Source organism: Larimichthys crocea, chromosome XVIII (assembly GCF_000972845.2).
Source record: "Larimichthys crocea isolate SSNF chromosome XVIII, L_crocea_2.0, whole genome shotgun sequence".
NCBI classification, from domain to species: domain Eukaryota; kingdom Metazoa; phylum Chordata; class Actinopteri; family Sciaenidae; genus Larimichthys; species Larimichthys crocea.
The window spans coordinates 22,109,913-22,123,761 of record NC_040028.1 but is presented as its reverse complement, the minus strand read 5'-3'; the positions used below and the strand labels follow the sequence as shown (position 1 = coordinate 22,123,761).

The 13,849-nt window shown below is 48.4% G+C and overlaps 1 protein-coding gene across 1 annotated transcript; it reads left to right on the top strand.

The window, feature by feature from the left end:
• On the top strand, window positions 1-4,788 carry LOC104939722 (uncharacterized). The gene is given in 15 exon segments (XM_027291188.1): window positions 1-9; window positions 245-312; window positions 435-465; window positions 561-674; window positions 676-934; window positions 1,056-1,123; window positions 1,247-1,471; window positions 1,591-1,638; window positions 1,731-1,859; window positions 2,055-2,099; window positions 2,233-2,307; window positions 2,427-2,501; window positions 2,623-2,706; window positions 2,851-4,286; window positions 4,542-4,788. Coding segments are annotated over 15 exon segments (2,913 nt in total).
• Window positions 4,789-13,849: the final 9,061 nt, after the last annotated feature.

Below are 13,849 nucleotides of genomic sequence, written 5' to 3'. Positions count from 1 at the left end.
ATGTTGAGAGTACGTAAAATCATACAGTGCTCATTGCTTTACTATCACATTTTGTTTCAATATGTAATGTCTCCATGCATTAGTAAGATCTATGTTTAATTTGGGTTTTTAAATACATGTAAAGGTATGTTGTGATTTTTTTTATAATTGTTTTACTATCATTTTGTTATCACAATTTAAAGTGTTCAATCTGCATGTAACGAAACATTATGAGTAATGCAATGTTGATGTGCTGTTGTTTTAGATGCCGCGGGGCAAGTCATACCGCCGGTCTCAGGCTGCCAAGAGGAGGGTGGAGAGGCAGGAGACAAGGCGATTGGACGTGAACCCGGTTCCCTCTGTACCTTCGGTTCAGGGTACTGGGCGTCGCCACAGGGTGCGTGACGAGGAGAGGGGCTGGGAGCGGTCCAGCTCACTCTGAAGCCCACAAGTAGGTGGTTTCCTGCTGCTCACCCTAGCAAGAAGGTAATTCATTGTGGTTCAATATTAGGTTTAAAACAATCAATGAGTAACTATACATTGCCATGTATTAACTGCTCCTGCGTTTCATTACATTTCAGTTTGTTCTTCTTGTGGGTGACTCCCACCTGCGCGCGTTAGTGGATGGCTTCGTGGCGATGCCAGAGGGACCGCTGGCCTTCGGGTTCATGTCCACCCCCGGTGGCACTGCGGCGGCAGCTCAGGACTGAGCTTGTGGCCGCCGTGCTCCCTCGTGACCCTGATGCCGTGGTTCTACTCGCGCCGAGTAACAACCTGACGGCTTGCCAGGGTCTCGAAGACTCAGCAGCAGATTTCGCCTCCCTGCTACGATGCGCGCGTAGCCGTTGGGGCAACGTTGCTGTCTTGGACTTCCCACCTCGTCTCGGTCGAGCAGAGGAACAGAGGTCCCAGGAGTTGTTGAGGATGGCCTACAACTCTGTGTGTGTGAAGCAGGGTATGTTTAAAATTACACTTATATGTTTTTAGAGTGAGTAATGTGCGCTTGCAAGTTCATTACAAGAACTAATTACCTGTAATATATATATAGTAATTGATTTATCATTCATATTGTTTAGGTGTGCATTTCCACCACATCGCGCAGCACTTCCCTCTCCACCACCTTGACTTGTGGGCCAGAGACAACGTAAGTAAAGTTTTGTTTCCAGTAAAAGAGTGTACATTTGGGAGACATACTGCGTAGTCTAGTGTAAATAATTAGTTATTGCCAATGTATGATAGTAACATTTTTGTACTGTGGTATTTTCAGACTCACCTGAGCGACAACGCGGGGATGCCTATCCTCGCGTACCTCCTTTGGCAGGCAGCCGTGAGGCAGCTTGCTGAGCCGGAGGCAGAGCCACCTGCGACGCCTGTGCCCAGCTCTCCGTACCTCCCCCGGTTTGCCACCCGGGTGGTTGTTGTGGGGGAGGAACGGCAGCCTCGCCCTGAAGCCAACCCGGACGGTTGGCTGACAATTGTGAAAGGGCAGAAGGTAATATATTTTTGATATATGGATCGTTGCTTAGGAAATGGATATATACTGGGCTGTCATCTCAATCTGTGTCGCTACATTCTTGTGTAACACAACCATTTGTCTTTGCCATTATACAGCGCAGTCTGCCTGAGGCTGAGCTGGACCAGCAGGTGGCCCACAAGATGGTATTTATTGATACATGATCTAAATCAAGTCCAGAAGTTTGCTGGTTTTATGCAGTGGCAATTGACAGTAGTCTATCATTGTCATTTTACAGGTGGAGCTGAAGGAGTGCTTCATTCCACTCACTCCTGTGCGATTCAGCCCGTCCATCTTGGCTCTCGTGGAGAAGACCAGCCCCTCTGTTCTCCCTTCTCCTCAGGAAACGACTTCTGCTCCTGTGCAGGTAATTCACATGCATTCTTTCTACCCTCTTGTTGTCATGGCTTGTGTTTACATTCATCATCGGTGTTATATCTGAATAATGTATTTATGTATTGTCATGGCTTGTGTTTACATTCAATCGGTGTTACATCTGACAAAATGTATTTATGTAAAATGGAACATTGCAGTAAAATGTTTATTTGTGTTTTGACATTAGAAGCGCAGGACGGTTCCTGCGCGGAGAAGGCTGCCAAGAGAACAGGTTAGTATTATTTGTGGTTTTGTTTGATAGTATGACAACATATTTAGTACATATGGCTTTATTCCTGTCTACATATGTGTTGTATGTTTATGTTATTAATGTTTTTTTTTTTTTTTTTAAACTCCTTCTGCAGGTGCACACAGTCGTGTCACATGGGGCGGTTTCTCGCGATCCGAAACCTGTCACTCCAGTGCCAGTGGCACAGGAGGTTTGTACTTTGGTTTTTCTTGAATTATATCAGGAGGTTTTATTTGGACGTAGCTTAATTTGCTGTTTATACATATTTGAAGTGCTTATTATTAACATTTGATCTGTTTTTTCATGTAGGTGGAATGTGTAGATGTGGAGGTGTGTTTCTTGGCATCACCTACCAGTGCAGTGCCCACGACTGCGATGGATGAGGTTTGTGAAGTGATTTGTTTTTAGAGCATCATCATATGATGTGATAAATGACCTTAAAGCACACTGAGTTTACCGGTATTTGGTCATCAAATATTCATTGACCATGCTTGTTATGTTGTAGGATGAGGCCACACAGGGTGTTGTGGACCTGACGTTGGAGCCAGGACCCAGGAGCGTGGTGGTGACAACTCGTGTGGGAGATGAGGTTTGTTCATTTAATTGTTAACAACCATTTATCATAGTTGGTGATAACATGTATTTCAATCCTTCTTTCAAGGATCAAATCTTGTTTACCTTATATTATGTAACATTTTCTTCAAGTAAATTAAATCTGTTTTATCTTTTACAGCCACCACCAGGATTGCCACAACTGAGCCCAACCCCAGGAGTGAATGCAGTTGCGGACGGACCTGGATTTCCACAACTGAGCCCAACTCCAGGAGTGGACGCAGTTGTTGACGGACCTGGACAGCGCACGGACAGTGCAATCAAGTATGTGGGATCTCCTCGTTCGTTAGTAGAGAAATGTGTTCAAGGTTCTTTTCATCAGGGAAATCCTGTGTTGCACAACCCCGGTGTTCAGTGCATGGCTGTAGCGTTAGTCAGCTTTGCTAAACACAGTGTTCATAGTGTCTTTCAGTGGGAGACGAAAGATTTGGACACTGTTGTGTTTTTAGGGGATGATTTGTATTCGTTTTTGTGTGGTAGTAACGCGGACGACGATGTGCCTAGGTTGTTGTGCGTTCCCGAGTTGCCCCGTCAGTATGTCGTTGATGGGCAGAATTTGGCTTTTGATTATGGTGAGTGGGTGACAGGGACAGTGGGCGTGGGTCAGGGAGAGCTCAGTGATGCAGGTGTGGGTATGTCATTGAGGAAAGGGCTAGAGTACATGCTTGGCAAATACAGCACGTGTTTTCTGACGTTGGCGAGCAGTACTTGTGCTGTTATTTGTGAGCATGGTCGTTACGCGATAGTTGATTCACATGCACGTAATGCATGTGGAATGGTAGACGTAGGTGGGAAAAGTGTTGTTGTACATTTGGCATCACTTGAGGATCTTTGCAGCTATGTAGGGCACTTATCTGTTTCACTTGGTGCTGAACACAGGCCTTTTGAGATTGCTGCTGTTTCTGTGACTATTCCTGTCACAGATGACCACACATCAGAGTGTTTGTCTGATCACGTGGTGTGCGTTGATAGCACAGAGTCCGCTTCAGGAGTAGACAGCAGTAGTTTTAAGCGTAAGAGATCTGCTGTTTCTGTGACTATTCCTGTCACAGATGACGACATTTCAGAGTGCTCGTCTGATCATGTGATCTGTGTTGGTAGCACAGAGTCCGCTTCAGGGGTAGGTAGCAGGCGTTTTAAGCGCAAGAGATCTGCTGTTTCTGTGACTATTCCTGTCACAGATGACCACATTTCAGAGTGTTTGTCTGATCACGTGGTGTGTGTTGATGGCACGGAGTCCGCTTCATGGGTAGATGGCAGTACTTTTAAGCGGAACAGATCCGATGTAAACTTTACTTCAAAAAAGAGGAAAAGTTCTGACACCACAGGTGTCAATGCAGATGTAGAGTTTATTTGTGATGTTTCTTCAAAGGGGTTGCAGTTTGATCCCATTGATCTAAAAGTCGCACAAGCGTTGTGCAAACAGTTAAATGTTGACTTTGAGAAACAGAACAGAGAGATGTGTTTATCGGCTGGCACGTTGGGAACTCCTTGCTTGAGTGACACCATTGTAGCCGATGGTAATTGTTCTTTCGCGCCGTGGCTCAAGCTGTGTCTGTACACAAAAAGTCACGTTAAATTAAGACGTGCTGTTGTTAGACATATCGAAAAGAATGCAGTCCAGTATAGGAGCTTCTTACGATCGCAGTATTCTTCTGTAGATCAATTCGATGCATCACGCATGAGGTTGTTGGTATGTGGGCTACTGAAATGGAAATACAAGCCCCTGCCGTTCTTAGGTGTTAATGTTTACACTTTTATAATGATCGCTGGCTTGTTATTCATGTCAAAATAATGCCATTTCTAAGCAAGGCATCTACTTTTCGCGATACCCGACGTGTGCGCCGCCGGACTGATGGGCGGTCTTGCTGAACGTCTTCGTCGGGTGGGATACCTGTCGTCCGCCGTGAACCCGATAGTCTACACGCTGTTCAATAAACGTACTGGCGGCGTTCTGCGGTTATGTCGTGCCGGTACCACCCGAAGAGAAACTCTGCAGCTCTACGGTCAACACCATCCCGCCGCTGGCTATAGCTCCACCCACCTGCCCACGAGCTAGGGCGGGAAACTACGAACGGAGGAGGCTTGGTATAAAGTGACGTAAGACTTAACTTTACCTGGACAGGAAACAGAGGCCGAACAAAAGACGAGAGCTGCTGTTGGAAACTACCCACAGGTTAACGTGCCAAAGCTGCTTCCAGACAGTCTCCAAGGACTGTAAGACTAAACACAAAAGGACCGATGGGTCAAATCTCTGAGGGCTTGTGGTGGCCGGACACGGGACGGCCAGGTCAGTGGCTCTACACAACCTGCAGTCCTTAACGTCCACTTGAGGGCTGGCTCGAAGTGAGTCGTCCTCCATAAGTACCCCTGTCCAAATGTCCAACTACAGAGAAATAAACATGTTTCACAGCCTGGTACAAAAACAGTTTTTGGTCTCTGTAGCTTAATTCCCGTTCATGCCACTGTACTGCGGGTGAATTTATAATACATCACCTTTCACGTGTGATGGCCAAGTGAAAAGATCTGACCTTTTAACGTGTTTGATGAAGGGAAGGATGAACGTGACGTCTGCAGGTCAGGATTTAAGTGTCCGGCGTACTGGTGCAGCATTCTGTGGCCTGCTCAGTTCATTCGGTCCTGTAAAACATCTGAAAAAAACATTTGTAGTTTTTTAATTTAAGTGAGTCCAAATTAATATCAGAGTGGTTTCCAGGCCGGGTGTGGAACATTTGGACAGTCTCCATCAGGACGGCCGGGTCGGGTTTTATAGAACTTCTGCGGCGTATAAATAAGCCTTAGCATCGCCTCAATGTCTACGGACACGACTCCAGTCAGCCTGTTACAGAAACAAATCACCGCCAAAGTGCGATTGCATCAGATTTATGACACGTTAACGGAGACGATGATGCTAGCTCACAAGTGTAGCGCAATGCTAACGCCACACCGCTATGGCTACGGTAAACGCCATCAATGTCCACGACTAGACCCTCCATGTTCCGCAGGAACACATGCGAAAACGAGGACGTAAACAGAACTCTACTTCCTGTTTGGAGCCAGGAGCTGGTTCGCTTAGATAAGACTGAAAAACATGACATGAACTTATAGCCGCTCAGTTTGTTGTAGAGATAAACACAACGATGTTAACGAGCTTTACAAGCTAACTGTTTACACTCTTATGTCGTATGCTAAGCTAAGCTAACTGTATGCTGCAAATCCTGTCACGCTTCAAAAAGACCTGCGGCCACGCTACGCCACGTTAGCGCTGACAAACTCATTTTTTCACATTAATAACGGTAAAGTAGCTAGGAAGTGGTGAATGCTAGCGTTAGCTGGTGGCAGCCCGTTGTTTACCTCCGTCTGTGAAATTATGTTTTTATGATTCATCAAACGATCGTGAGGATTTTCAAGTGTACGTGATGACGAGACGTATTTTACTTTTGAATTCTAAAGATCTGACCAGCTGTAATAAAAATGTTTGTATATTCACCGTGAATTAGTAGAAAAACGTTTACAGTCTTTTCTAACAGACACCAGGCTGAGGTGCTGTTCGTGTTCTGGACCACCTCCGCTGATCAGCTGTCTGTGTGTGAATACTGTGGACATGTTTGTGACGTAGGTTTGATAGCAGAGCTCGAGGGTACGTGAGGTTGAAATAAAAGATTTACCAGTGTATGTGTCACATCATTTATTATTTACAGTATGTGATTATATTATTATTATGAGAGAGATGATTATTATGATATATGAGGATAGTATGAATGATATAGGAGGAGGAGATGATTACAGGAGATCTAGATTATTACTCATTATATTTTAAAGTATTCTGACATTGTTCTCATTATTAGACGTACATTATCTGATAACATTATAAGTATTATCATTATTAGTTTCACCTGGCGAGTCTGGTGCACCTTGTTCCACTCTGATATCAACTTAACGTGACGTCACTGCTGTAGAGATGTAACAAAAATCAGCTTGGCCAAACCACATGGAAGATAGAGTACAGTAGATCGCGGATAGAGAGATCTAGAGGAGAGAGAGAGAGAGAGATAGAATAGAGTATAGAGCATAGAGACGGTAGAGATCGATAGAAGATGATATCATGAGGTATATAAGAGAGAAGCGATAGAAAGGATGGGAGATATAGAGAGAGAGAGATGAGATGAGAGAGACCGGATATATTATATGAGATTATAGATATAGATATTCTACAGTATATATAGCGATAGCGCTACTAGATAGATGATATATAGCATATAATAGATAAAGTATGTATATATCTATCATTTGTAACGTGGAAAAACAACTGCTGAGACGCGAGGTAGTAGAATCACAATATGAGAAGCGTAGACGCAGAAGGAGCAGCAGCGAGAAGACAAGAGAAGAGATGACCGAAGCCAGAGGAAGCGAACGGAGAAGCGCTCCTATGATCAGTGATCCTAAGCCTACTCGTCTCCGTCGGATTACATCAGCGATCCTCCGATTCATCTCTCCTCCTGCTCTCCGCTACGAGCCGTAGTCCCTCCTGATCACTCGATAATCCTTAAGCCTCCGATATAAGAAGAGCTCCATCTCTCTCCCGATCCTATTCCTCCTAGCTCCTCATCCTGATCCTATCTCCGCGCTCCGAGTCATCCTCCTGATCATCCTCTCTCCGACGGAGAAAGCGTCGAGGAAGCGCGACAGAGAAGGAGAAGCGCGCAGAAGCAGGAGAACGAGAGGAAGAAAGAGATAGAGAGAAGACGAGAGAAGAAGAATGAGAACGAAGAGAGACTTAAGGAGAAGAGAGAGGCAGCGCGACGACTAAGAGCAGAGAGAGAGAAGGAGAAGATACGCGAGACCTCAAGATACGAGATACGAAGCGAGCCTACGATGAGAAGAGAGACGAAGGAGCAATAGAGAGAAGAAGACGAAGGAGACTAAGGAGAAGAAGCGAGAAGAAGATGAAGAGAGATAGAAGAGCCGAAGACGAAGGAGTCAGCGCCGAAGACTGAGAAGATCGAATAAGAAGGAGCAGACTAGCTAATATGAGAATATATCGGCCGCGATACTCCGCCGGCTCATATATCAACCGAGAAGGATAAGCAGAGAGATGAAGAGAAGCTCTACTACAGCGAGAAGAATATGTGCGAGTCGAATCAAGGATCCTCAAATACTCTTCGCCGATATCATCTGATGCCTACCCTCACTCTATCAGATCTATCTACTCATATAGAAGAATACTGTATATAGACTAAGAGAATAGATCAATACTAATGATAATAACGAGATTAATTATGATCCTTATGTCCTCTCTACCCTCCTGATCATCTCTCTCATCCTGATCCTCTTCTATCCTACTGACATATCTCCTCATCCTGAGCCTCATGCTTAGCAGATGATCCTGATCATCGCCTCCTAATACTATATCCTCCTCCTATCTACTACTCTAGCCTACTCTGATCATATATACTACCCTCCTCTCTCCCTGTCCTCTGACTCCTTCCCTCCTCTCTCCTTCCTCCGCTCTCTCGCGATCCCTCTGTCCTCCCTCCCTCCTCCTCTCGTCTCCTCCGATCCTCTCTCCTCTCCTGATCCCCTCTCGCCTCCGTCCTCTCGTCGTCTTCTCTCTACCCTGATATGCCTTCCTCTCCTCTCTCCTCTCTCCTTCTCTCCTCCTCCTCTCCTCTCTCCTCTCCTCATCCTCTTTCCTCCTCCTGATCTCTCTCCTCCTCTCTCCTCCTCTGACGTCATCACACCGTCAGCAGGAGAGTCTACTGTGATCACTGACAGGTGGCACAGGTGAAAGTGTTGACGTCTGCAGCAGAAGTAATGTAATCAGAACAACATACTCGGAGTCAGCTGTAGTCAGGTTACCCAGTGGGGTTACTCTGTGTTCACATCAGGTGTGTGTCAGCCCGTTACCGTGGGCCTCGGAGGCTGTGACATCACGGGGAAGTTATGGTTTTGTGGAGGAGAGAAGAGAAAAGGCATGAGTCACACCTGCTGACTGAAGAGGCCACGCCCACCGTCAGTCAAAGCGTCCACGCTCTTAATCCTGCCTACCTTAAGCCTTAATATAATGTGAACAGGGAGTTTATATAAATTCACCCTCAAGATACCGTTGTCATGAACGGGGAAATTAGCTACAGAACCAAAACTGTTTTTTGTACCAGGCTGTCAACATGTTTATTTCTGTGTGAAGTTGGACATGGACATGGGGAATTATGGAGACTGACTCACTTCTGGCAGCCAGCTCAAGTGGACGTTAGAGGAACTGACCGGTTGAATGATTGAAATGACACGATTGAAACTGCTGCAGTGTTTAAGTGACGAACATGAACGCATAAAACAAAATTCAAGTAGGGTATTGTACTTCTGCTTCTATATTACTCTTAATTAAATAAATTATTATTTCTGTTTGACATTTAGAGTCACACACCTGCACAGCGTGTCTTTGAACGCAGCACAGAACACCTGAACACAAACACACACACACACACACACACACACAAACACACACACACACACGTCCACACACGGTGGTAAATGTAACTAGTGCTCCGTCTCCTGAGCCACGACATCGGTAGCTCAGATTAACCACAATCACATTAAAGACACTCTTTTGATCTCAGCACGAGTCACAGCAGACGAGATCAGCTCGTTACAGACGGAGAGCTCAATGTCAGCCAACAGAGCTGCAGGGGATTTTGGAGTGTGAGTTAGTGAGTGAGTAGTTGCTGAAGGGCTGAACTACAGGTTCGAACACCTGATCTCTGACATCATAGAGGACAGAGAGACAAACCTGGGACGTGGTCTCCGTGGACGTCCCCGCAGACTGTCTAAAACCTGGACGTAGTCTCTGTGACGTCCCAGCAGACTGGCTAAAACCGGTCGTAGTCTCTGTGACGTCCCCGCAGACTGTCTAAAACCTGGACGTAGTCTCCTGACGTCCCCGCAGACTGTCTAAAACTGGACGTAGTCCTTGACGTCCCCTCAGACTGTCTAAAACTATGGACTAGTCTCCGTGACGTCCCCGCAGACTGTCTAAAACTGGAGTATTCCGTGACGTCCCCGCAGACTGTCTAAAACCTGGCGTAGTCTCCGTGACGTCCCCGCAGACTGTCAAAACCTGGACGTAGTCTCCGTGACGTCCCCGCAGACTGTCTAAAACCTGGACGTTGTCTCTGGACGTCCCCGCAGACTGTCTAAAAACCTGGCGATTAGTCTCCGTGACGTCCCCGCCGACTTTCTAAAAACTGTCTAAAACCTGGACGGAGTCTCTGCGACGTCCCCGCAGACTGTCTAAACCTGGACGTAGTCTCCGTGACGTCCCCGCAGACTGTCTAAAACCTGGACGTGGTCTCCGAGATGTCCCCGCAGACTGTGCAAAACCTGGAGTAGTCTCCGTGGCGTCCCCGCGACTGTCTAAAACCTGGACGTAGTCTCCGTGACGTCCCCGCAGACTGTCTGAAACCTGGACGTAGTCTCCGTAATGTCCCGCAGCACGTTAAAACCGGACGTAGTCCCCTGTGAGTCCCCGCAGGACTGTTAAAACCTGGACGTAGTTCGGTAACGTCCCCGCAGACGTCTAAACCTGGACGTAGTCCCTCTGTGACGTCCCGCAGACTGTCTCTAAAACCTGGACGTGGCTCGAGACGTCCCTGCAGACTGTCTAAAACCTCTGACGTAGTCTCTGTACGTCCCCGCGCAGACTGTCTAAAACCTGGAGTAGTCTCTTGTGACGTCCCGCAGACTGTCTAAAACCTGGCGTGTCTTCGTGACGTCCCCGCAGACTGTCTAAAAACTGGACGTAGTCTCCGTGACATCCCCTCAGACTGTCTAAAAACTGGACGTAGTCTCGTAACGTCCCCGCAGACTGTCTAAAAAAACCTGGACGTAATCCCCGTGACTTCCCCGCCGACTGTCTAAAACCTGGACGTAGTCTCCGTGACTCCCGGGACTGTCTAAAACCTGGACGTGGTCTCCGAGACGTCCCTGCAGACTGTCTAAAACCTGGACGTGTCTCTGTGACGTCCCCGCAGACTGTCTAAAACCTGGACGTAGTCTCTGTGACGTCCGCAGACTGTCTAAAACCTGGACGTAGTCTCCGTTGACGTCCCCGCAGACTGTTAAAAACCTGGACGTAGTTCCGTGACATCCCTCCGACTGTCTAAAACTGGACGTAGTCTCCGTAACGTCCCCGCAGACTGCTAAAACCTGGACGTAATCCCCGTGACGTCCCCGCAGACTGTCTAAAACCTGGACGTAGTCTCCCCTGGACGTCCCCCGCACGACTGTCTAACCTGGACGTAGTCTCATGGACGTCCCCGCAGACTGTCCTAAAACCCTGAGACGTAGTCTCTGTGCCGTCCCCCGCAGACTGTCCTAAACCTGGACGTAGTCTGCTGTGACGTCCCCGCCAGACTGTCTGAAACCTGGCGTAGTCCTTTGACGTCCCCGCAGACTGTCTAAAACCTGACGTAGCCTCTTGACGTCCCCGCACGACTGTCTAAAACCTGGACGTAGCCTCTGTGACGTCCCGCAGAAGTCTAAAACCTGGACGTTGTATCTGTGACGTCCCCGCAGACTGTCTACAACTGGACGTAGTCCTGTGACGTCCCCGCAGACTGTCTAAAACCTGGACGTAGTCTCCGTGACGTCCCCGCAGATGTCTAAAAACCTGACGTAGTCTCCGTGACATCCCTCAACTGCTAACAACTGGACGTAGTTCCGTAACGTCCCCGCAGACCGTCTAAGACCTGGACGTTAGTCTCTGTGACGTCCCCGCAGACTGTCTAAAACTGGACGTAGTCTAGTGAGTCCCCGCAGACTGTCTAACCTGGATATTCTCAGTGCGTCCCCTCAGACTGTCTAAAACCTGGACGTAGTCTCTGTGACGTCCCCGCAGACTGTCTTAAAACCTGGACGTAGTCTCTGTGACGTCCCCGCAGACTGTCTAAAACCTGGACGTAGTCTCTGTGACGTCCCCGCAGACTGTCTAACACCTGGACGTAGTCTCTGTTGACGTCCCGGCACGACTGTCTTAAAACCCGAACGTGTCTCTGTGACGTCCCGCAGACTGTCTTAAACCTGGACGAGCCTCGTGACGTCCCGCAGCTGTCTAAAACCGGACGAGCCCTCTGTGACGTCCCCTAGACTGTCTAAAAAACCTGGACGATGCCTCTGTGACGTCCCCTCAAGACTGTCTAAAACCTGGAATAGTCTCCGTGACGTCCCTGCAACTGTCTAAAACCTGGACGTAGCCTCTGGACGTCCCCGCACTGTCTAAAACCTGACGTCGCCTCTGTGACGTCCCCTCAGACTGTCTAAAAACCTGGCGTAGCCTCTGTGACGTCCCCTCCAAGACTGTCTAAAACCTGGACATGTCTCCGTGACGCCCTGCCGACTGTCTAAAAACCGGACGTAGTCTCTGAGCGTTCCCGCAGACTTTCTAAAACCCGTGATGTAGTCTCCGTGACTGTCACAGACTGTTCTAAAACCTGGACGTAGTCTCTGGACGTCCCCTCCGAACGGTCTAAAACCGGACATAGTCTCTGTGACGTCCCCGCAGACTGCTAAAAACCTGGACGTCAGCCTTGTGACGTCCTTACACGTGACGTCAGCACGAGTTGTGTTTCAACGCTACATGATAAGGTTGTCTGAAGTTAGTTATTGGTTTGATTATGTTGTGTGTTGAAAAGACAAACCACAGAAGAAGAGTCGATCTGCGTTTATTGTTGTTGAGCTCTAAATATTTTACAGTCAACATTTGTTATTTACAAGACTCAAGACATGCGGAGAGGAGAGGGGAGGAGGGGGAGGAGGAGGAGGAGGAGGAGGAGGAGGGGGAGGAGGAGGAGGAGGAGGAGGAGGAGAAGGATGCAGCTTTTGACCGTTCTTCTTCTGTGGTGGCGTCCACAGCTGACGCTGGCATTACATTCAGACACCACAGAAGAAGAAGCAGAAGTTGGTGTTGATGGTGAGGCAGTGAGGTGGATGAAGATAAGCTTCACCCTCAGAGGTCAACGCCACGTTAACGAGCGACAGTGAACGCCACGTTAACGAGCGACAGTGAACGTCACGTTAACGAGCGACAGAGAACGCCACGTTAACGAGCGACAGTGAACGTCACGTTAACGAGCGACAGTGAACGCCACGTTAACGAGCGACAGTGAACGCCACGTTAACGAGCGACAGTGAACGCCACGCCACGTTAACGAGCGACAGTGAACGCCACGTTAGCGAGCGACAGTGAACGCCACGTTAACGAGCGACAGTGAACGCCACGTTAACGAGCGACAGTGAACGCCACGTTAGCGAGCGACAGTGAACGCCACGTTAACGAGCGACACTGAACGTCACGTTAACGAGCGACAGTGAACGTCACGTTAACGAGCGACAGTGAACGTCACGTTAACGAGCGACAGTGAACGCCACGTTAACGAGCGACAGTGAACGTCACGTTAACGAGCGACAGTGAACGCCACGTTAACGAGCGACAGTGAACGTCACGTTAACGAGCGACAGTGAACGCCACGTTAACGAGCGACAGTGAACGTCACGTTAACGAGCGACAGAGAACGCCACGTTAACGAGCGACAGTGAACGTCACGTTAACGAGCGACAGTGAACGCCACGTTAACGAGCGACAGTGAACGCCACGTTAACGAGCGACAGTGAACGCCACGCCACGTTAACGAGCGACAGTGAACGCCACGTTAGCGAGCGACAGTGAACGCCACGTTAACGAGCGACAGTGAACGCCACGTTAACGAGCGACAGTGAACGCCACGTTAGCGAGCGACAGTGAACGCCACGTTAACGAGCGACACTGAACGTCACGTTAACGAGCGACAGTGAACGTCACGTTAACGAGCGACAGTGAACGTCACGTTAACGAGCGACAGTGAACGCCACGTTAACGAGCGACAGTGAACGCCACGCCACGTTAACGAGCGACAGTGAACGTCACGTTAGCGAGCGACAGTGAACGCCACGTTAACGAGCGACAGTGAACGAGCTTCACGTTGACGTCAGTGTAACAATGGCCTCCTCCATCAGCTGGTCAGTTTGCGGACACGGTAAGAAGCTGCAGCCACCTGACGGAGGAGGATGGAGGTTTTTGTGCGTTTAGA